The sequence below is a fragment of the Capra hircus genome, chromosome 1 (assembly GCF_001704415.2).
Source record: "Capra hircus breed San Clemente chromosome 1, ASM170441v1, whole genome shotgun sequence".
Lineage (NCBI taxonomy): Eukaryota > Metazoa > Chordata > Mammalia > Artiodactyla > Bovidae > Capra > Capra hircus.
This window is the reverse complement of record NC_030808.1, coordinates 60,916,676-60,935,074: the sequence shown is the minus strand read 5'-3', so window position 1 is coordinate 60,935,074 and position 18,399 is coordinate 60,916,676. Positions and strand designations below refer to the sequence as shown.

The following is an 18,399-nucleotide window of genomic DNA, read 5'->3' as shown; positions in this document are numbered from 1 at the left end:
CCTTCTGGCCCTTATCACTTGGATTGCCTCCTGGAGAAGGAATGACAAATGATGGTAAGCTATCTTCCATTCACTGCGGTGCTGGATGTGGCCCTAGTGCCACCCTGTAAGTGACAAGCTTTCTGAAACACAAATCTCCTTCCTTGCCTAAGGACGTTTTGAGAAGCAAGCACCAGTAAAACTTGGGAAGCCACAGAAACGTGCCCCTGAAACAATAGTCTTTAGTACCGTTGCTCACGTGTGGGACTGAGTAAGGGTTTCCTGGAGAGTGAGGGATCAGGGATCAGCTGCTGAGGCTGGCACTTGGAAAAGACAAACCAAGCATTCACACTCCAGGAAACTCAATACCAGCATTGTGTCCAATCCATCTTTCATAAGGGGGCTCCAAGAGGGGGAGGGGATAAAGGAAGGAGAGAAAATAAACCTTATTAATCCTGTGAAAGACAGCGCAGGAGAGAGGAAAGAATGAACAGATGTGAGCATGGAAAGCCAGTAGCCAGGAATATTTAGTTTTGAAATCCACTTTGGCTGTTAATCTTCAGACTCCGCTGTCAAGTTTCTTCTGCTTTGCATTCCTCATCCCATCTTTCAGCAGCGGTCCCCCTCCACCCCTCAGTCTTTCCTGCCCTTCTCTGCTTCCCTCCCTCCATCTGTCAAGGTTTGCCTTTTTCTGGTGCTCTCTGCTTCCCCGGTCCCTCTCCCTTCTTTCCGCACTCTCCGCCTCTCCTTCCCTGGACTCTTTCTCCTAGTCTTGCATAGCTCGAGTCCCTCTCCTACTCCCCTTTCTTGCACAGTACCTCCAAGCTCCATCCCCTCTTCTTAAGGAAATCAGCCAGGCCTCAGATGGAGCTGTTGTCCTGACAACCTAAAGGCGCATCAGGCTTTCATTGAGGCTGGCTGCTGCTGAAGCGGGCAGTTGTGCAAAGCGAGGGGCCACGCGGAGGGAGGGTGGAGGGGCTGTTGAAATCCGCGGGGGGCGGGGGAGGTGCCGAGCGAGGCAGGGAGGGAGGGACTGGAAGGAGAAACAGGAAGGGGAGGAGGGGGAGGAGGGAGACTCCCGGCTACTGCCGCTGCTGTGTGGGTTTCTTTACACTCGCTGGCAGGCTGGGTGCCTGCTCCCTCGCCTACCCGCCCGGGAAAGTGGGTTACGGAGGGAAGAAGCTCCTCTCCGACGCTGGCCAAGGAGCATCCAGCCAGAGAGAGCAGAGACCACCTTCCTTTTTGCCGCCTTCTCTCCATCTTTCCTGGAGGGTTTTATGTTTGTACTCTCACCTTTAAAATTGTGTTCCTTTGAGTTTTTCCCACCTCAGCTCGGGTTTGATGAGGGCTTTGTGAAGTCTTAGAGGGAGAAGAGACTGCGCGAGGGAAAGAGAGAGGCAAAGTGGAAAGGAGCACAGATTGCGGAGCGCGGTCCGCCTCTGCTGTGGATGAAAGCCCTCCGTTGGTAAAGCCCGCTCGGCGAGCAGCGCGCACACACACGCCCTCCAGAGTAGCCCCGACCCCGCACCTCGGCGTGGCCACCATGGTCGCCAGAGTTCAGCCTGATCGGAAACAGTTGCCTCTGGTCCTACTGAGATTGCTCTGCCTTCTTCCCACAGGACTGCCCGTCCGCAGCGTGGATTTTAACCGAGGCACCGACAACATCACCGTGAGGCAGGGGGACACGGCCATCCTCAGGTAGGGCTTTCGGGCAACTTTTCTGCGGCGCTTAAGTGTGTGTGGGTGTGTGTTCTCCTTGAACTCCAGCTCCTGATACTGCAGGCTTGTGGAGGGAGGGTTGTGTGTGTGTGTGAGTGTGTGTGTGTGTGTGTGTGTGCGCGCGCGCGCGCTCTTGCTTTCGTGCGCCTTTTACGGTCGGGTCGAAATAGCTGCCAACAAATCTCAAGGGGATTCTGGTCCCTGTCCAGGACCAGCAGGGTTGATTAAATGTTGTTTGGTTCTTCGGATCTTGTTTCTCTTACTGAGAAAGCATAACTTCATCTATGGTATTAGTCACATTAGGGCGGTATTGCTTTTGTGACTGGAGATGCTTTGCACAAGAGTTTTGTTAGGGTTCCTTAATTGAGAAAGAAGAGTTGTTGGTTGTGGCTTTTAGAGAGTGTACACAGGCTTGCATTCTCCGTGATGTCTGTGTGTATGTGCGTGTGGGTATGTACATAAAGGCTCTCACTCTGCCCCAGCAGTAGTTTGGTTAGGAGACTTTTCCTAAGGATCTTCTAATTGAAATGGAGGGCAGTAAATCAATCTTTAGAACTTTGGTTAGTTACTGAGCCTTTTCTGGTATGTGAATCGACATCAACACAAGAATGAAGAGGAGAAAAATAAAAGGAACTTGCCAAATTGCTGTTATTTAAGAATAGAAGTCTTAAGCACAGAGGTTAGGAAATAATTAACCTGGCATAAAATGGATATTTCAAATTGATTATTGACCTCAACATCTCATCTCTATGCAGTTCTGCCAAACTCTGAAATATAATTTGGGATTGAAATTTGTAAAGGAAGAGTCCCAAGTCCTTGGAGTTTGACCCCTATGAGGGAGAGTGAGCTGGAGAAACTCGGATGGAACCTAGCCATAATTCTGTTTCTAAAAAGCCCCTAGCCTGTTTTCCTGCATTTCTTTTCTCTCGTTCCCTTTTCTATCCGCTGCATATATCCCTTGTCTCTTTTTATAGCTTTCCTGGAATTTCTATCAGATACTAAAAACATTAAAAAAAAAAAAAAAAGAATGAAAGAAAATGTTCTCCTTGGAGATCCTTTAAAATCTTATTTCATCCAAATGAAATGACCTAGTGTCAGTCTGTCTGGCTGGCTATTATTGCTTGTTGTGGCAATAAAAAGCAGTATCCTATAGAAAAGAAGCCTCTAATCTGTGTGCAAGGAGCTGATAGTGCATAAACCCTGGGGCATCAGGGAGCAGTTCTGTAGCAGAGCTGCCTACAGCAGCAAAGTTTTCCTTCCTTTCCTCAGAAATAAATTTGGTTGGCTGTCACGGTGTCCTGCTTTGGGATCGCTCGCCTTGTTAGAGGGGAATGTGTACATTGTGCATGTTGTGTTGTGTGTGTGTGTGTGTTGCTGTGGAGTATAAAAACTAAGAAAATCCTAATGTGTAAGTATCCCTTTCTTCATTTCCTGAGCACTAGATTATGAATCCCAAAGATCCTACTATCCAAAGCATATTTTCCCTTCCAGCTCTCCAGCCCTGTAAAACCTGCAAGTGTGATTTATCCACACGGAGTAATAAGATTTATAGAGTAATTTATCTGTTTGCAAAGGGATATGGACATAATGCAGAAAATGTTTTTGCAAACACATAAGCATGCCACCTTAACTGCTAGCATTCATATTCCCTAACATCATTAACCCTTTACAAGTGAAGCAATCTCTGTAAATTTATGCTATTCTTAGAAAGATTTGTTTTCACTGATTATAAAAATGAGTATGGGAAAAGTGAATACTCTGGGTGTATAAGTTTTTATTTATGTGTCCATGAACTTTGTAACGTCTTTGTAATTCAGCATCACCTATGTCTTAAGCTACAGTTTTCAAAGAGTTAGATATGTGTGTCAATGCTAATTTAGAAGGAAAAAAGGAATTCTTATATTTTTGTGCACTGTATGCATACAAATCTATGTCTATGAGAGGCAGTCTCACTACATAAATATCTGTATATGATATGTACATACTTCTGTGTCTCAAAAGAAATAGAGTTTTCTTTAAGCAGTACACTTTAGTAGACATTGAAATGTGGAAATGGTAGATCGTGAGAATAGAGAATAAATGTGGAAGCAGTTATTCCCTGGGAGAGAGAAGGTAGACAAGCAGTGCATATAAAGAAGTCACCTGAGGGAGTCCATTGCTTTCCCAGACCTCACCTAATGTGCCCTCTTTTTTATTTCCTTTGCCTTAGACAAGGCTTTATTTTTGGGTTCATGGAGCTCTATCAGAAGTAACTATGGAGAGAGTTCCCTTTGTTTTCTTAGCTGACCTTCTTCTCAATCTCTTTAACTGAGTCCAGTAAGCTTTGTGGGTCAGTTTCCTGCTGAAGAATGGCACTCTTGCTTTCTGTTTACAAGTCTAGCCTGGGAAAGGCTTGCTTCCACTTTATTTGTGACATTTTACTGGGAGCATGAGCTTCCAGGGGAGGAGAGGAAGGAGAACTTGATTCATTGGAAGCCACAGTAGATGTTTGGCACAGAGAAAGTGAAATGGCAAAGGGAAAAAATGTCCTCTCTCAGTGAGTCTGTGGCCCTGAATGATCTGAAATGGCAACAGGAGACAAGGGAGGCTTGTGATTCTGGTGGTCCAATGACGGGAGCTTGGCTGACTGTCCCCAAAACATCTACCTCCACTGCCTTACTTCCATGATCAAGTGTTTTTCTGGGGGGAATTGATGCCTATTTTTGTATAATTATGGTCTTTGATATAAACGTGTGTCTTGATAGGAGAGCATATACGAGTCTTGGTGTCTTTTTCTCTAATTCCTATCTTTTGTAAAAAAAAGAATAGAGTGGAGGTGACAAAACTAGTTGGGAAGAGAAAGAATTTCATGTATACCTGCCTAACCCTGTTGTTTCCCAGAAGGAATTCTAGATCTTTCTGAGTGCCTCTATAAGAGCCTGTGAGAATGAAAGGAAACCACAGCACCAACTTCCGTCTCAAAGGCAAAGGATCAGAGTGTGGGTCACAGACCAGTGGCAGAAGCAGCAGCACCTGGGTTGCCTTCCTAAATCCTACCGGACCAGAATCTGCATTGACATTGGTTTGCGCAGTAAAGTATGAGGCACATTTACCCACCTGACCTTGTTGTTGTTAAGTCGCTCAGTCGTGTCCAACTTTTTGCGACCCCATGGACGGCAGCGCCCCAGGCTTCCCTTGTCCTTCACCATCCCCCAGAGTTTCCTGAGACTCATGTCCATTTGAGGGGAAGTCTCGGTTGCTTTTCTGAAGCCACCTCACTACCACTACCCACAAGTGGAAGAGTTCATCAATTACTGGATGAGTTTCTAGCCCTGGTCCTTCCAACCCTCCTGCTTGTACTCAGGCTCCCATAGGGATTCACTTCCTGATGAATCTTGGCAGGTTGAAACCATGCAGACGTTATGATAAATTAAAGGAAGAGTGGAAATAATGTTCCAATCTGGCCTTTAAAATTTCATTTTTAACAGTCCCACAAACAGTGTTTTCAATAATAGCAGCATATGTCTGGAAAGATAATTATAAAATAGTTAATTCCAATATATCTGCTCATAAGGTAACTTTGTAGAAATGACATATATGCATATCTGGACATATTCCCTAAGTACATGTGTGGTGAGATGCAGAGGGTACACGTTAGTGTTGTGACTTTAAACGTTTAAAATTGGGGGTATTGAAATTGCATTTATTTCACTAGTCTGACCCTATTTGATGCTTTCAGGATATTATAATACTTTCTATGGTGATAAGATTTTTCCCATTAAAATGTAAATGTACCTAGTAAGTGTTAGGTATAAGACACTAAGTATCTATGTTTAAAAGAGTTAAATGTTTAGTTTTTCAAAATTCTTGGTCTTTATTTCCTTGTTTGTTTCTACACTAAAAGAAAAAGAAGAAACATTGGAAAGATGTGATTATTTGACAGCAAAATGTAAAAGTTTTGTGCAGATTTCAAGGGAAAAATGGCTTCTCTTCTATAAAGCATCTGGCACGCCTACATTCACAAAGAAACTGTCAACAATCAAACAAACTCCTGACACAATATGCGATTTTTCTACCACTTATAATTATTCATTATTTGAAAACAAACTTTATGTTTCTACAGGGAGAGTTTGAGAAAGTTTTCTTTTTCTGTAGCTAACTCACTAAAGGTAATCAAAACGTATGGGTTATTACTGACACTTTAAGGACTGATCATTTTGCCCATTAAGTCCTCTATCAAATATATTTAGTAAATAATTTTACTAAATAATTTGTTGCCTAAGAATATAGCATATCATATACATTACTAAAGATGTTTATGCATTTATATCAGTTACTGTTCATTTATGTCCTGAGGAACACAGCAGCAAATCTCATGTGACAAACGCAAACTGTGGTAATTTGTGTTTCTGTAAGTATGAAACACATACATACAACACGTGTTAAGCTAATTGTCCTGTGCACTTTGAATGAATTATTTTTAGAACTGTGGTGTGAACAACCAAAGATGACTGACTCATCTACTAAATCAGTTGGTGAGGGTTAAACATTTGAGTTTCTTGAAGCCGGTGGGCATTATGTGGGCATAATAGCAAACTCAGGCCCCCCCCCCCCCCCCAAAAAAAAATTAGTGCATTAGTGTGGTCTCTGAGAGCTCCACGTACCAATGTCTATGACTCAGCTGATAGGAGGTTTCCTGAACGTGTCCTGGCACCGCTTGCTGTTATCACCAGAGCCCAAAAGAGCCTACCCTTTCAGGTACCCTTATGACCATTGGTCTTGCTCTTCTGTGAATATCCTGCCTGTTACTTTGTATGACTCAGGAGTGTTGGGCTATAATTTTGGATCTGTCCTTGTATGCTACATGACTTTGAGAACATCTTTTAAATATTTTGAGTTGGTGGTTTCATTTATAAAATGACAAAATTACCTGCTTTAGTTATTCTATAGGGTTGTTTTAAAGACCCCACAGGAGATAAAGTAGTTCAGTTTGGTAAATCGTAAACTGCTACATAAAGCAAAAAGTGTCAGTTCTCTAACTACATGTAGCCAATTGTTTAGACTGTAGGGAGCTCTTTTTTAGACCAATGTTTCTCAAACTTGAAGGTGTATCCAAATTGGAAAGTGAAAAGGTGAAAGTCCCTCAGTTGTGTCTGATTCTTTGTGACCCCATGGACTATACAGTCCATGGAATTCTCCAGGCCAGAATACTGGAGTGGGCTGCTGTTCCCTTCTCCAGGGGATTTTCCCAGCCTAGTGATTGAACCCAGGTCTCCTGCATTGCAGGCAGATTCTTTACCAGCTGAGGCTTCAGGGAAGCCCAAATTACCTGGAGTGCTCATTAAAAACACAGACTACCTGGCCCCCGTCTTTAGAGTTTCTGATTTCAGTAGGCCTCTGGTGGGGGCTGAAGTCTGCATTCCTAGCAAATACTCAGATGGTGCTGCTGCTGCAGGACTGGGCCACACTTTGAGAACCACCCATTCTGGCTGCTACATGTGTCTTCTGTAGATGAGCATCTTCAGTATCTGATAGTCACTTGCTAAATTCCCACATCTCAGAGCCTGTCCCAGGCCTGCTAAATCAGAATCTGCATTTAACAAGATCCCAAGTGGTTCATAAGCACATTAGAGTTGGAGAAATGGTGCTGCAGAGAGTTCATAACCGTGGCTGAACATTATATTCTACTGGAAGCCTTTTTAAAAAGAATGACGCCACATATTCCCTACTCTCTGAAATCCTTATTGAATTAGTTTGAGATGGGGCTTGGGTGTAGGTATTAAAAAAAGAATGATTCTGATATGTACAGAGTTGAGAACTACTGCTTTACTGGTTGAAAAATCTTCTACAAACCATGTTCAGGGCAGCACTTTCTAGTAATGTAGGAAAAAGTATAGTCATGTGTGCAGTTTGGGAAATATTTCAACAGCATAGATGTACAAATTCAACTGAGAGAGAGGAAAGAGATCATCATAGATCCATTTTTTCACCACACAGTCTCATCCCTAGAGTGTCATGGAAAATAGAGTGATTTTATTTTAATATGGATCCAATTTATATAATACCTCCTGAAATAGCATTAAAGCTGGATTTTTCATGTCCTGTTGTCTGTGTCCTCTCTTTCATTTATGTTACCCAAGACACAAAAGATACAAAACGATTTTAGATTTTTTTTTTTTCTTAATGGCAGAAAAGAGACTTTATTTAGTTAAGGAAAATGTCTTTGGTCTTATTCAAATAGGCTTACTTCTGTGTACTTCTGTTATCATGTTTGCCACAAATATGATTTACAAAATAATAGCTAGATGTTTGCAGAATTCATCTTAACTTTACTTGGTGATCAGTCAACCTGAAACTAATAGGCAAGTGTTTATGTCAAAGATAAAGAATTTTTATCAAGGGCATAAGTTTAGAATGTTCAGAAAGTAGAGTTGTCCCATGATATCTGTGAGGATTCATTCCAAGAACCCCTTCTATACCTAAATCTGCAGGTGCTCAAGTCTCTTACATATAACAGAATGGTATTTGCATGTAACATACGCGCATGCCTCAATATACTTTAAGTCATCTCTGGATTACTTGTAATACCTAATATAATGTAAATGCTATGTAAATAGTTGTAAATAAAATGTAAATGCTATGTAAATAGTTGCCAGTGCCCTGGCAAATTCAAGCTTTGCTTTTTTGGAACTTTCTGGAATTTTTCTTCCAAATATTTTCAATCTTCAGTTGGTTGAATCCATGGATGCAGAATCTGTGGATACAGAGGGCCAACTGTAGTCAGAAGACCAAGATCTAAACATCTTGAAAGAGACAGATCTATTAAATGTGTGTAAGTGACACTTACTTGACCTACTACGCAAGCTATTCCTATGATCAAATGAGATACTATGTATCCAAATGTTTTGTAAACCATAAAATGCCGTAAAATGTAATCTCTTGGTAAAATTTTTATCATTATATTCACAGTAGGAAATAACTTTTGTAAAATTAGAAAACTGCAAACTAAGCTTTTTATTTGTATTCCTATAAAAATAGAAAGTTGGCCATTTGCTCTAAGATGTTTGTATCAATTCTTTTCAAGCCCTTTAAAGTAATGTGTGTCTTAGAGTATAGATGAGCTTGCTATCAGGAATGCAGGATGAGTGAACACATTTTTGTAGTCACCTGTAATCAAAACATAATCTCAAGTTAATGAGTGATTAACCTTTCAGAAGAAAACACGTTGCTTCAGAGTTTGTTAATTACTGTGGGTAAATTTGTAGAAATTTAGACTAGGAAAGGCCTTGGAGATTAGGCAGTCTACCATTTCCTTTTAAAGTGATATAACTGAGAAGAGAAAATTTTAGTTGGCTGTCCAAAGATTTGAGTGACTATTTGAGAACTAGACTAGATGTCTCCTATTTCTCATTTCAGAGTTCTTTATTCCACAGTACCCCTGAAATTGTTTTCTTATTATACCATGATATGCCATTGTTGCCCCTCTAAAAATTGTTAAAACATCTCTTCCTCTTTCCCTTCCTTCCCTGATTCTGCCCTCTCTTTCCTCCTCTCACTGTCCTTCCCTTCCCCTCCCCTTGCCTCCTTTCTTCTTTATTGTTGCCCCACCCTTCTCTCTTCTCACCACCCTTTCTCTCTCTCCTCCTTACTCTCCTCTCTTCACTTTTTCAGCCCTGCGTATCAAAACTGAACTTAGCTGTAGAGAATCATCCAGGTAGTGCTGATCAAGGAGGGACTTTTCAGGATATGCATCTGTCCCATGTTTGCTGTCTATCTGAGCCGGATGGATTTTCTTTTTGAGTAGCCTCCATTGTATCATGTTCTCAAAGCTATATTTGGTGGAAACTCTGCAGAGATCTCCTACCCTCAACAACTTTTGTTTCCTTTTGTTTTTAATCCTTTCCTTCCTGCTTCTGATACTCCTACCTATTACTCAGAATTCTTACTTGAATTCTTATCTGAAAGTTCTTTGGCCCAGCTCTTCTCTGGAGTTCCTAAGCTCTACTACCTTCTAATGGCCGCTTATAACCTTCTGCTTGGTTTAAGTCTCCTGTGATTTGTCCTTCTTGGAGACTCGACTAGGATGGCTGCAGTAAGGTTGTGGCCTCAGTCGGCAGGCTCTCCTTTGCACAGTCTCAAAGGGTACTCAGTCTTTGAAGACACTGGTACTTGTATCAGATTCTTTCAGTGAAGGTAGATTTTTTATTATTATTTTTTTCTAATTTGTACAAAAGTTACTTTGGGCTAATAGTTGGGACTGATGGTGGTAAACTGGGAGGAACTGGAAATAGCTCTAGACCTGTCTCTGGGGATGTTGGAGGCACCGCAGGCACTTATGACCTGCTGCAGGTGCCTCGGGAGTTTCTGGTGTGGCATGAGGACAAGGTCTCATGAAGCTTTCTTACCTGGTAAGTGGCAGAGCCACGGGAGGTACAACATGGGACACCAAGAAAAGGGCAGAGCACACAGTAAGGAGAAAATAGCAGGTCAGCAGCTTTCAGTGAGACCCCCAGGTGGCAGGCAGTGTTACAGGGAGGTCTCTCAGCTCCTAGTAGAGACTTAGTCTCTAGACTGAGGCTCAGAAAAGCAACAAGAGTCCTTGGCTTAAACACTGGCTTGAACAGGACAGAGTCCTCAGTAATAAAGGATATTCTCCAGGCATATTGCCAAGATACGTAACTTGCTCAAGAAGTAAAAGAGAAGGATGTAATCTCTAGAACTGAAGCTCTGTGTCAAAGCTGTTGTAACAAGGGGTGACATGGAGATTCATCTCAGAATGCTGAAACCCATCTTTTTATACTTTTGCTACATAAGTTCAGGATCATAAACCCGGTCCAGCTTTGTGGGGTAAAGATGAAGACAAAGGTCTGCAATGAAGTAGGAAGGACACTACTTGCTTCTCCTTGCTGTAGGTAACCTTACTGGATTACATCTTTAGTCTACTTAGACTTTCCAGACTCCAGACAGTTGGCAGAACCATGGATCTGAGCTCACCTGACTAGCCCAAGCCTATTGTCTTTCGGTATTACTCTAGAAATGTCCCCAGATCCTTCCATCATTCACAATGTAACGTCAGAGCTCCTTGGCCTGGATGATGCTCCATGACCTGCTACTTCACTGTGTCCACTAACTCAGGACCACTTACAGTCAGTGCCCTTGAGTGCACTAGTGTGCGGTTCTTTCCTTCCTTCATGATGCTCTTCCTGCCTGGAACCTCTCCTTTCCCCTCTCCACCCCTCCCTTCATATGTCTTTGTTGGGTTGCCTCTATGCTGCTCTTGTAGGCTCCAGGTTAGTTCTGGTTTTGTCTGTTTCAGGTAATCTTCCCTAATTTTCCTCAGTGCCTTATTTATTATCACCAACAGCCACTCTGCACTGCCCTCCAGCTTAACTGAGATGTAGTTGACAAGATTGCATATAATTAAGGTATACAACGGGATGATGTGATATATGTATCAACTGTGAAAAGATGACTAACATTGGGTTAACTGACACATTCATCACCTCATATGGTTATCTTTGTGTGTGTGTGTGAGAGAGGGAACACCGAAGATTGACTTACCTAGAAAACTTCATATATACGATATAAAAACCAAGGTCCATGCTGTGCTTTAGATTCCCAGAACTTACTCATCTTATGACTGAAAATCTGTACCCTTTGCCTAATATCTCCCCATTTCTGCCACCCCACAAGCCCCTCACAATCACCATGCTACTTTCTGCCTCTATGACTTTGACTTTCTTAGATTCTGCATATAGGTAAGACAATGCAGAATTTATCTTTATCTGTCTAGCTTATTTCATTTAGCATAACGTCCTCCAGGTTTATTCACATTGTCGCAGAGGGCCAATTTTTCTTATTTTTTTTGATAGCTGAATAATATTCCACTGTGTGTATGTAGATAAAGCTCTCCTGCTTTCTTTATCCATTCTTACATCTGTGAATGCTTAGTTTGTTTCCATATCTTAGCTATTTTGAATAATACTGCAAAGAATACAGGAGTGTGGAGATCTCCTTAAGATAGTAATTCTGTTGCCTTCAGATATATACCCAGAAGTGGGATCACTTCAGTATATGCATATCTCAGTGTAGTATTTACTACACTTAAAAGTTATACTCACTTGTATCTTGCTTCAGATGTCCTATTAGCTCTTCAAAGTCACATGTCTCATCTGCGTTACCTTTTCATTCCAGTATTTTTAGTCTATACCCCATAGGTGCTCAGATAAATATTTGCTCACTGAATTGAGCAGAGAGGGATAGTCATACTATAAATCAAGCTGAGCAGATATTGGTTTATGAAAGAAGAAATAAATTAGAAGGAGACATGGGTGAAGCAAGTTATGTAGTGGTGGAATCATCCAGCCCTAGAGTGATCACGGATGTGTGGTGAAGAAGATGTAGTAAAATAAGAAATTGATTGTTTTCTGATCATTAGTGAGCTGGATTAGGGGGTTTTGCTAGAAATATCAATACTTTGAACATTTCTCATTGCAGCTATTTTCAAGGACAGTGTTCTAGAGAAGGTCAAATAGGGTATTTTAGGAGAATTGCAAAACTTAAGTCACACGGCCCAGACAATTATGCAGTTTCCTCTGATAGATGAGCAGCTTGTGCCAGAGCCAAGAGACCTTCAGTGCTCCTGAAGTGAGGCATATCCACAGTCTGAAGAGCTCAGCCTCGCAGCAGCTGCCTGTTAGAGAAGGATATACTTTCTGGAAACCGCTGAGACTTTCTCCCTCTACTGGTGTCCATGAACTTTCAGGGACCAAGTTGGGGATTTGGGAGCAGGATTGTTGTGCACCTCATCTGTTCTCCTTTGATGTGAAATGAGGCAAGGGGCAGAACACTCATACTCACTTGACTCAAAGTAATTTCACACTGAACAATGATGCCTACCTGAGTTTTGCAGTGTAGGGTTCAGTACTCACTCCTGGAGAAATTCCAGCTTGAATGTACAGTGGGCTTTGTAATAATCCCAAATTCCCTTTTGTACATCCTGCCATAATGCACAAGGGCACTGTTTGTATTAGGTCAGAGGGAAAATGCAACCCAGATTCTCACACAATAATGCATTAATATTTATCCCCTTGTAATCTTTGATGATGTGTTTCTATATGGAATGTCTGTATCTTGAAGTTTTCAAAAGTTAATAACATCCTTTCTGAAGCTGTGCTTTAGACATGTTACTGTTTTCCACACTATCCTTCTAGAAACAAAAGATAACAATGAAAGGGATACAGTTCAGTACTAAGTCATAAGCTACCAAAATACATGTGAAAATACTGATTGTGAAAAATAACTGGTTTTCTTATTCCTGATTTTTGTGCCTCTTCATCTCATTCTAACATACTGCATCAGGGCTGTTTATTTTGTGGAGTTTGAAGCACATATGGCTGCCAGTTTGTGGCTGATCTTCATCTTGAGATAACCAAAGATTGTTGTCATCTTGTGTATGTTCACGATGCAATTGTATGAGCATATCTTAAGATCAGCATTTTCTATTGCTGAATCATGAGCTTAGCATATGAATGGATTTTTATTTGACTCTCTTTTGACCTCTATTCTTCCATGTATCTTTGGTGTCTAATCTGATGAACTAATATCTAATATTATCACCATGGCAAGGAACTGCCTAAAGTTTATAGGATATTACTAGATTAGAGAAATTGTAGATTGAAAATCAAGAGATTTAGACTTTAGTCCGACAAAAACTATTGTCTGTAGAAAGTTGGAAATTAGTTTCCATAGTTTCACCTCCAAAACAAATATAATTCCTACTTGCCTATTAAACAAAGATGTTGGTCTGGTAAAGTGACATTATATTTTTGAATATGGTTGAGTACATCAGATGAAATGCGTGATGTTATAAATCGGATGATGATACGCTCAAATTAAAAAGAATAATAAACTCCTATATCATAAATGTCATGAAACGGAAAGTTAGTCTCACAGTTGTGTCTGACTCTTTGCGATCCCATGTAGCCTGCCTGGCTCCTCTGCCCATGGGATTCTCCTGGCAAGAATACTGGAGTTGGGTTGCCAACAAGGAGTGTTGACATATACATAAGAAGACAAGGAGTGGGTTGCCATTTCCTTCTCCAGGGGATCTTCCCAACCTCGGGATTGAACCCACATCTCCCGCATTGCAGGAGGATTCTTTACTAACTGAGACACTAGGAAAGCCATCAATGTCATGGTGTAGGAAATAAAACTATTTTCCCGTCTTACTGCCTTAGTTCTTATATAAAAATGAAACAGCTCAAAATATAGATATTCAGAAAATAATATGTGTTTATACAGAATCTGTTATGCTTAAGCAATTTGTGTCACAGATATACTTAATCTGTACTATATAGATGTGTTTGAACACATTTTTATTTTTAATTTCTTCAACATATAATTATATATAAAAAGAAAAGCATACATGTACCTTTTATATGTACACAAAATTTGCATACACAAAGTGTAAATGTGAATATTATTGTGAACTTAGATCATAGCACATTCTAATAGGAACTTTGTTAATTTGGTGCACTAACGATTGGGGAAGTTTATGGCAAACAACCAAGTTTTCCAGGTTATCAGGGATGTGAATATATACAGTATATAAGAAGCATCACATGCTGGCTTTCTTATTTTGTTTTGGTTAATATGTTTTATTTGTAATTAATAATTATGCAAGTTCTAGAATTATTTTGAAAGAGAAGTCATACATAATATTTCTTGTTTCTATTACATGTTGGTTATCATAGAGTTCCGAGAAAGTAAAGTAAAATCTTATAATATTTTTTCTATGTATATTATGGAGTAGAAATTAATACTATCTTAGCTAAATGAAAAATAGTTTAAAAAATAGTCAATTTTTTAATATATGATCCCAATGCTAGACTAAAGTTCTATTTTCTTTCATCTCAGTCACCAAAATGTCTGGTTATCTCTTAACAAGCATTTTTCCTGAAGATGAGAACTGCTACTGCTAAGTCACGTCAGTCGTGTCCGACTCTGTGTGACCCCATAGACGGGAGCCCACCAGGCTTCCGTCCCTGGGATTCTCCAGGCAAGAACACTGGAATGGGTTGCCATCTCCTTCTCCAATATATGAAAGTGAAAAGTGAAAGCGAAGTCGCTCAGTCGTGTCCGACTGTTTGCGACCCCATGGACTGCAGCCTACCAGGCTCCTCTGTCCATGGGATTTCCCAGGCAAGAGTACTGCAGTGGGGTGCCATTGCCTTCTCTGGTGTCTTTGGCCACTAAAAGAGAATAATAAGAATTTAAGTTAAATTTCAATTTATCAAGTCAAATGGTCATATTTATGCTTTTATACCCTTTTCAATCTTAAACACTCAAGGCATGTGAAGAAATGATTTGAGTAATATAAATAAGTTCAGCTATAAATCTCATATGTATTACACCTAGGTCACTAAAATAACTTAATAGCATGATTGTAGAAATATTATTGCTAACATTTAAAAACCTGTAGAAAATAGAAAATTTTCATTCTATTGGTGGCATACAATATTGTCCTATTATAAATAAAAGGGGAAAATAATATTGAATCAGCAACAACAGCAAAAATATAAATGCTAGAATATTTTGAAAAGGAAGCAACAATCACTAGATGCCAACATGGGTTCCCTAGAAACAAACTATAATAAAGGAAATAAATGTCTTTAAAACAAACAAAATTCCAGTACATTAGGGAAATGCCATTCACTCTCGTATCTGTATTTTGACAGGTTTCTCCTCATAGACTTATGAACAGATTATGGATCTGTAATGAGCTAGATTTTTGTTTCACTTGATTGAACAATCAAGCCAAAGAAACTGATTGATGGTGGTTGAGGATTCTCTGTCTGTCCTTGGCCTGTTCAATATTTGGATAAAAAGAAAGCAGGGGGCAAAACTTCTACCATGTGTATGACACAAAAATAAAAGGAGTCTCTTTGCTGACAAGTTTATGAGATGAAAATTGGTGCTAGCTGTAGGGAGGGCAAATGTAGCCCTATATAAAGAGAACTGGAGAAGGGAATGGCAGCCACTCCAGTATTCTTGCCTAGAGAATTCCACGGACAGCGGGGCCTGGTAGGCTACAGTCCACGGGGCTGGACACAACTGAGCAACTAACATACATAAAAAAGAACATTATTTGTATGTTTATGTGTGTTTATATCATACCTCATTTCAAAAAAAGAGAAAAGAGAGGCAAAGAAGTTAGGGTAGTTTGTAATTTAAACAATGCATCATTTAAATAAGCAAATTAATTTGAGTAATTTTTAAAAGATGAACATTTTTTAATGACCTAGTGGAAATAGCACAGCTTCTGACCAGGAGGCCTAGCTCCAAGTATCATGTCTGTCAATTACCAGCTATGCAAACATGGACAAATCACTTATCCCTACAGGCCTCAAGGCTTTTATTTATAAAATGAAAATGGCAATAATATTATTTACCTTCTTATTGTAGTAGGTTATTATAAGAATAAAATAAGAAGGATATACAATTCCAGTTGTCTCTCCATATCTGTGGGTTCTACATCCATGGATTCAACCAACTGTGGGTTTAAAATAGTTTTTAAAAAAATCCCCCAAAGTTCTAAACTGCAAAACTTGAATTTGCTTGAGTGATGGCAGCTGTGTACATAGCATTTACATTGTGTTTACAGCTATTGACAAAGTATTTGTATAGTATGTGGTATTCTAAGTAATCTAAAGATGATTTAAGGTCTATGGGAATATGTGTGTAGGTTATATGCAAGTATGACACCATTTTATAATATAAGGGTTTTGAGCATCTGTGGATTTTGGTATCCATGGGATGGAAGTCCTAGAAGCAATCCTCTGTGGATACCTAGGGACGACTATGTACAGCTGACTCTTGAACAATGTAGGGGTCAGGGGCCCTGAACCTCAGCGCAGTTTGAAAATCTGCCTCTTGTATGCTTGGTTTCTCTGTATCCTAGATACCTCTGTAACTACAACTCAGATTCACACAACCGAGGATCATGTGGTACTGTATTAACTATTGAAAACATCCAAGTATAATAGGACCTGTACAGTTCAAATGCATGTTTTTCAAGCTGCTGCTGCTGCTAAGTCGCTTCAGTCGTGTCCGACTCTGTGCTACCCCATGGACGGCAGCCCACCAGGCTCCTCCATCCCTGGGATTCTCCAGACAAGAACACTGGAGTGGGTTGCCATTTCCTTCTCCAATACATGAAAGTGAAAAGTGAAAGTGAAGCCGCTCAGTAGTGTCCGACTCTCAGTGACCCCAGGGACTGCAGCCTACTAGGCTCATCCGTCCATGGGATTTTCCAGGCAAGAGTACTGGAGTGGGTTGCCATTGCTTTCTCCATGTTTTTCAAGGGTCAACTGTATATATTTATTTTCAATATGTATGTGTGTATTTATTTTATAAATGTCATTTGCTATTCTGCTAAGTGTAATAGATCTGCTTGTGAAGAAGTAAGCTGTTAGTCATTTCATTTTTAAGTAGAGCCCAGGTAACCACTACTGAGAAATTTTATTTAGAAAAAGAAAAAAAACCTTTGTGTAGTAGAAGGTTGATTTCTCATTGTCTCTACTACTACTCTTCTGTGATACTCTGAATTTCTACTCTAGTTTATTTTATGTATGTTCTTGCTCATATACCTTTATAACTTTGATTGCTTATAAAGAATTCCATTCAGAATTAGATCTTCTAATTATTTTTTTAGTAAGTTTTGAAATTCATACATTTACTATTAATACTTTCTTCCCACTGGAGAATTTGCAACCATGTCAAGAGAGGGGCTGTGTAGAATCAAAACAGAAGATCTATTTAGGTGTTATATCTTGCTATGTAGAAGAATATCAAAATAAAATTTGATCTCAGAAAGATACTTTTATATTTATGCAGCTTCGTAGAGTTTGATCAGGTCAAATGGTGAGCTCATCACTTACATCTTCCGACTCCCTCTATTTCTTCAGCACTCATGTTAACGTAATTTTGCCTGAAACCCAGTCTATGGCCATCTTGCTGCCATCTGAAGTTTAAAAATATGAAAAAGGAACTTATTTACAAAACAGAAACAGACTAACAGACTTAGAGAATGAACTTATGGTTATCATGGAGGAAGGATGATGGGAGGAGGGACAGATTGGGAGTTTGGAATTAACATGTGAACTCTGCTATATTTGAAATAGATAACCAACAAGGACTTAGTATAAAAAAATAAATTTTGAAAGCAAAATTTTTTATGTTAACTTTCAAATCTCTACCCTATCTCAAACTCTTGTTCAACATGGCTGAAATTGTGCCCTAGTTTACAAAGAGTAACACATGATGCTACCTCCAAGTCTATGCTTCCTGTTGACTCTCTTCCTGTGCAGAGGCCTTAGATGCCCTAAGCCTTGAACTTCTCAGATTTGCCGGAGACCTGAAATGACTCAGTCACCTCCCTACTGTTTGATGTAAGAACCTTCCCTCTGCTGACCCTGAAGTATTATCAGGGATGTTCTCTAGTAGAATGGAAGTGGGCAGCAGTGGCCATGGACTTTATTTCCATTAGTCAGTGGGTAAGGCTGTTATTCTTACACTGAGGAGTGGTTTGTTTATTATTGCTGTTCAGTCATTCAGTTGTGTCTGACTCTTTGCAACCCCATGGACTATGGCACGCAGGTTTCTCTGTCCTTCACCCGCTCCTGGAGTTTGCTCAAATTCATGTCCATTGAGTTGGTGATA

At 40.2% G+C, this 18,399-nt stretch overlaps 1 protein-coding gene across 2 annotated transcripts in view; it reads left to right on the top strand.

Annotated features, from left to right (window-relative positions):
• Nucleotides 1,061–18,399, top strand: part of LSAMP (limbic system-associated membrane protein) — a 711,239-nt gene continuing 693,900 nt past the window's right edge. For both annotated transcript variants that reach the window (XM_005674948.3, XM_005674947.3), the window contains exon 1: nt 1,061–1,677. In XM_005674948.3, coding sequence (XP_005675005.1) covers nt 1,523–1,677 — 155 coding nt within the window. In that variant the 5' untranslated portion in view covers nt 1,061–1,522. The remainder of the gene's footprint in view (nt 1,678–18,399) is intronic.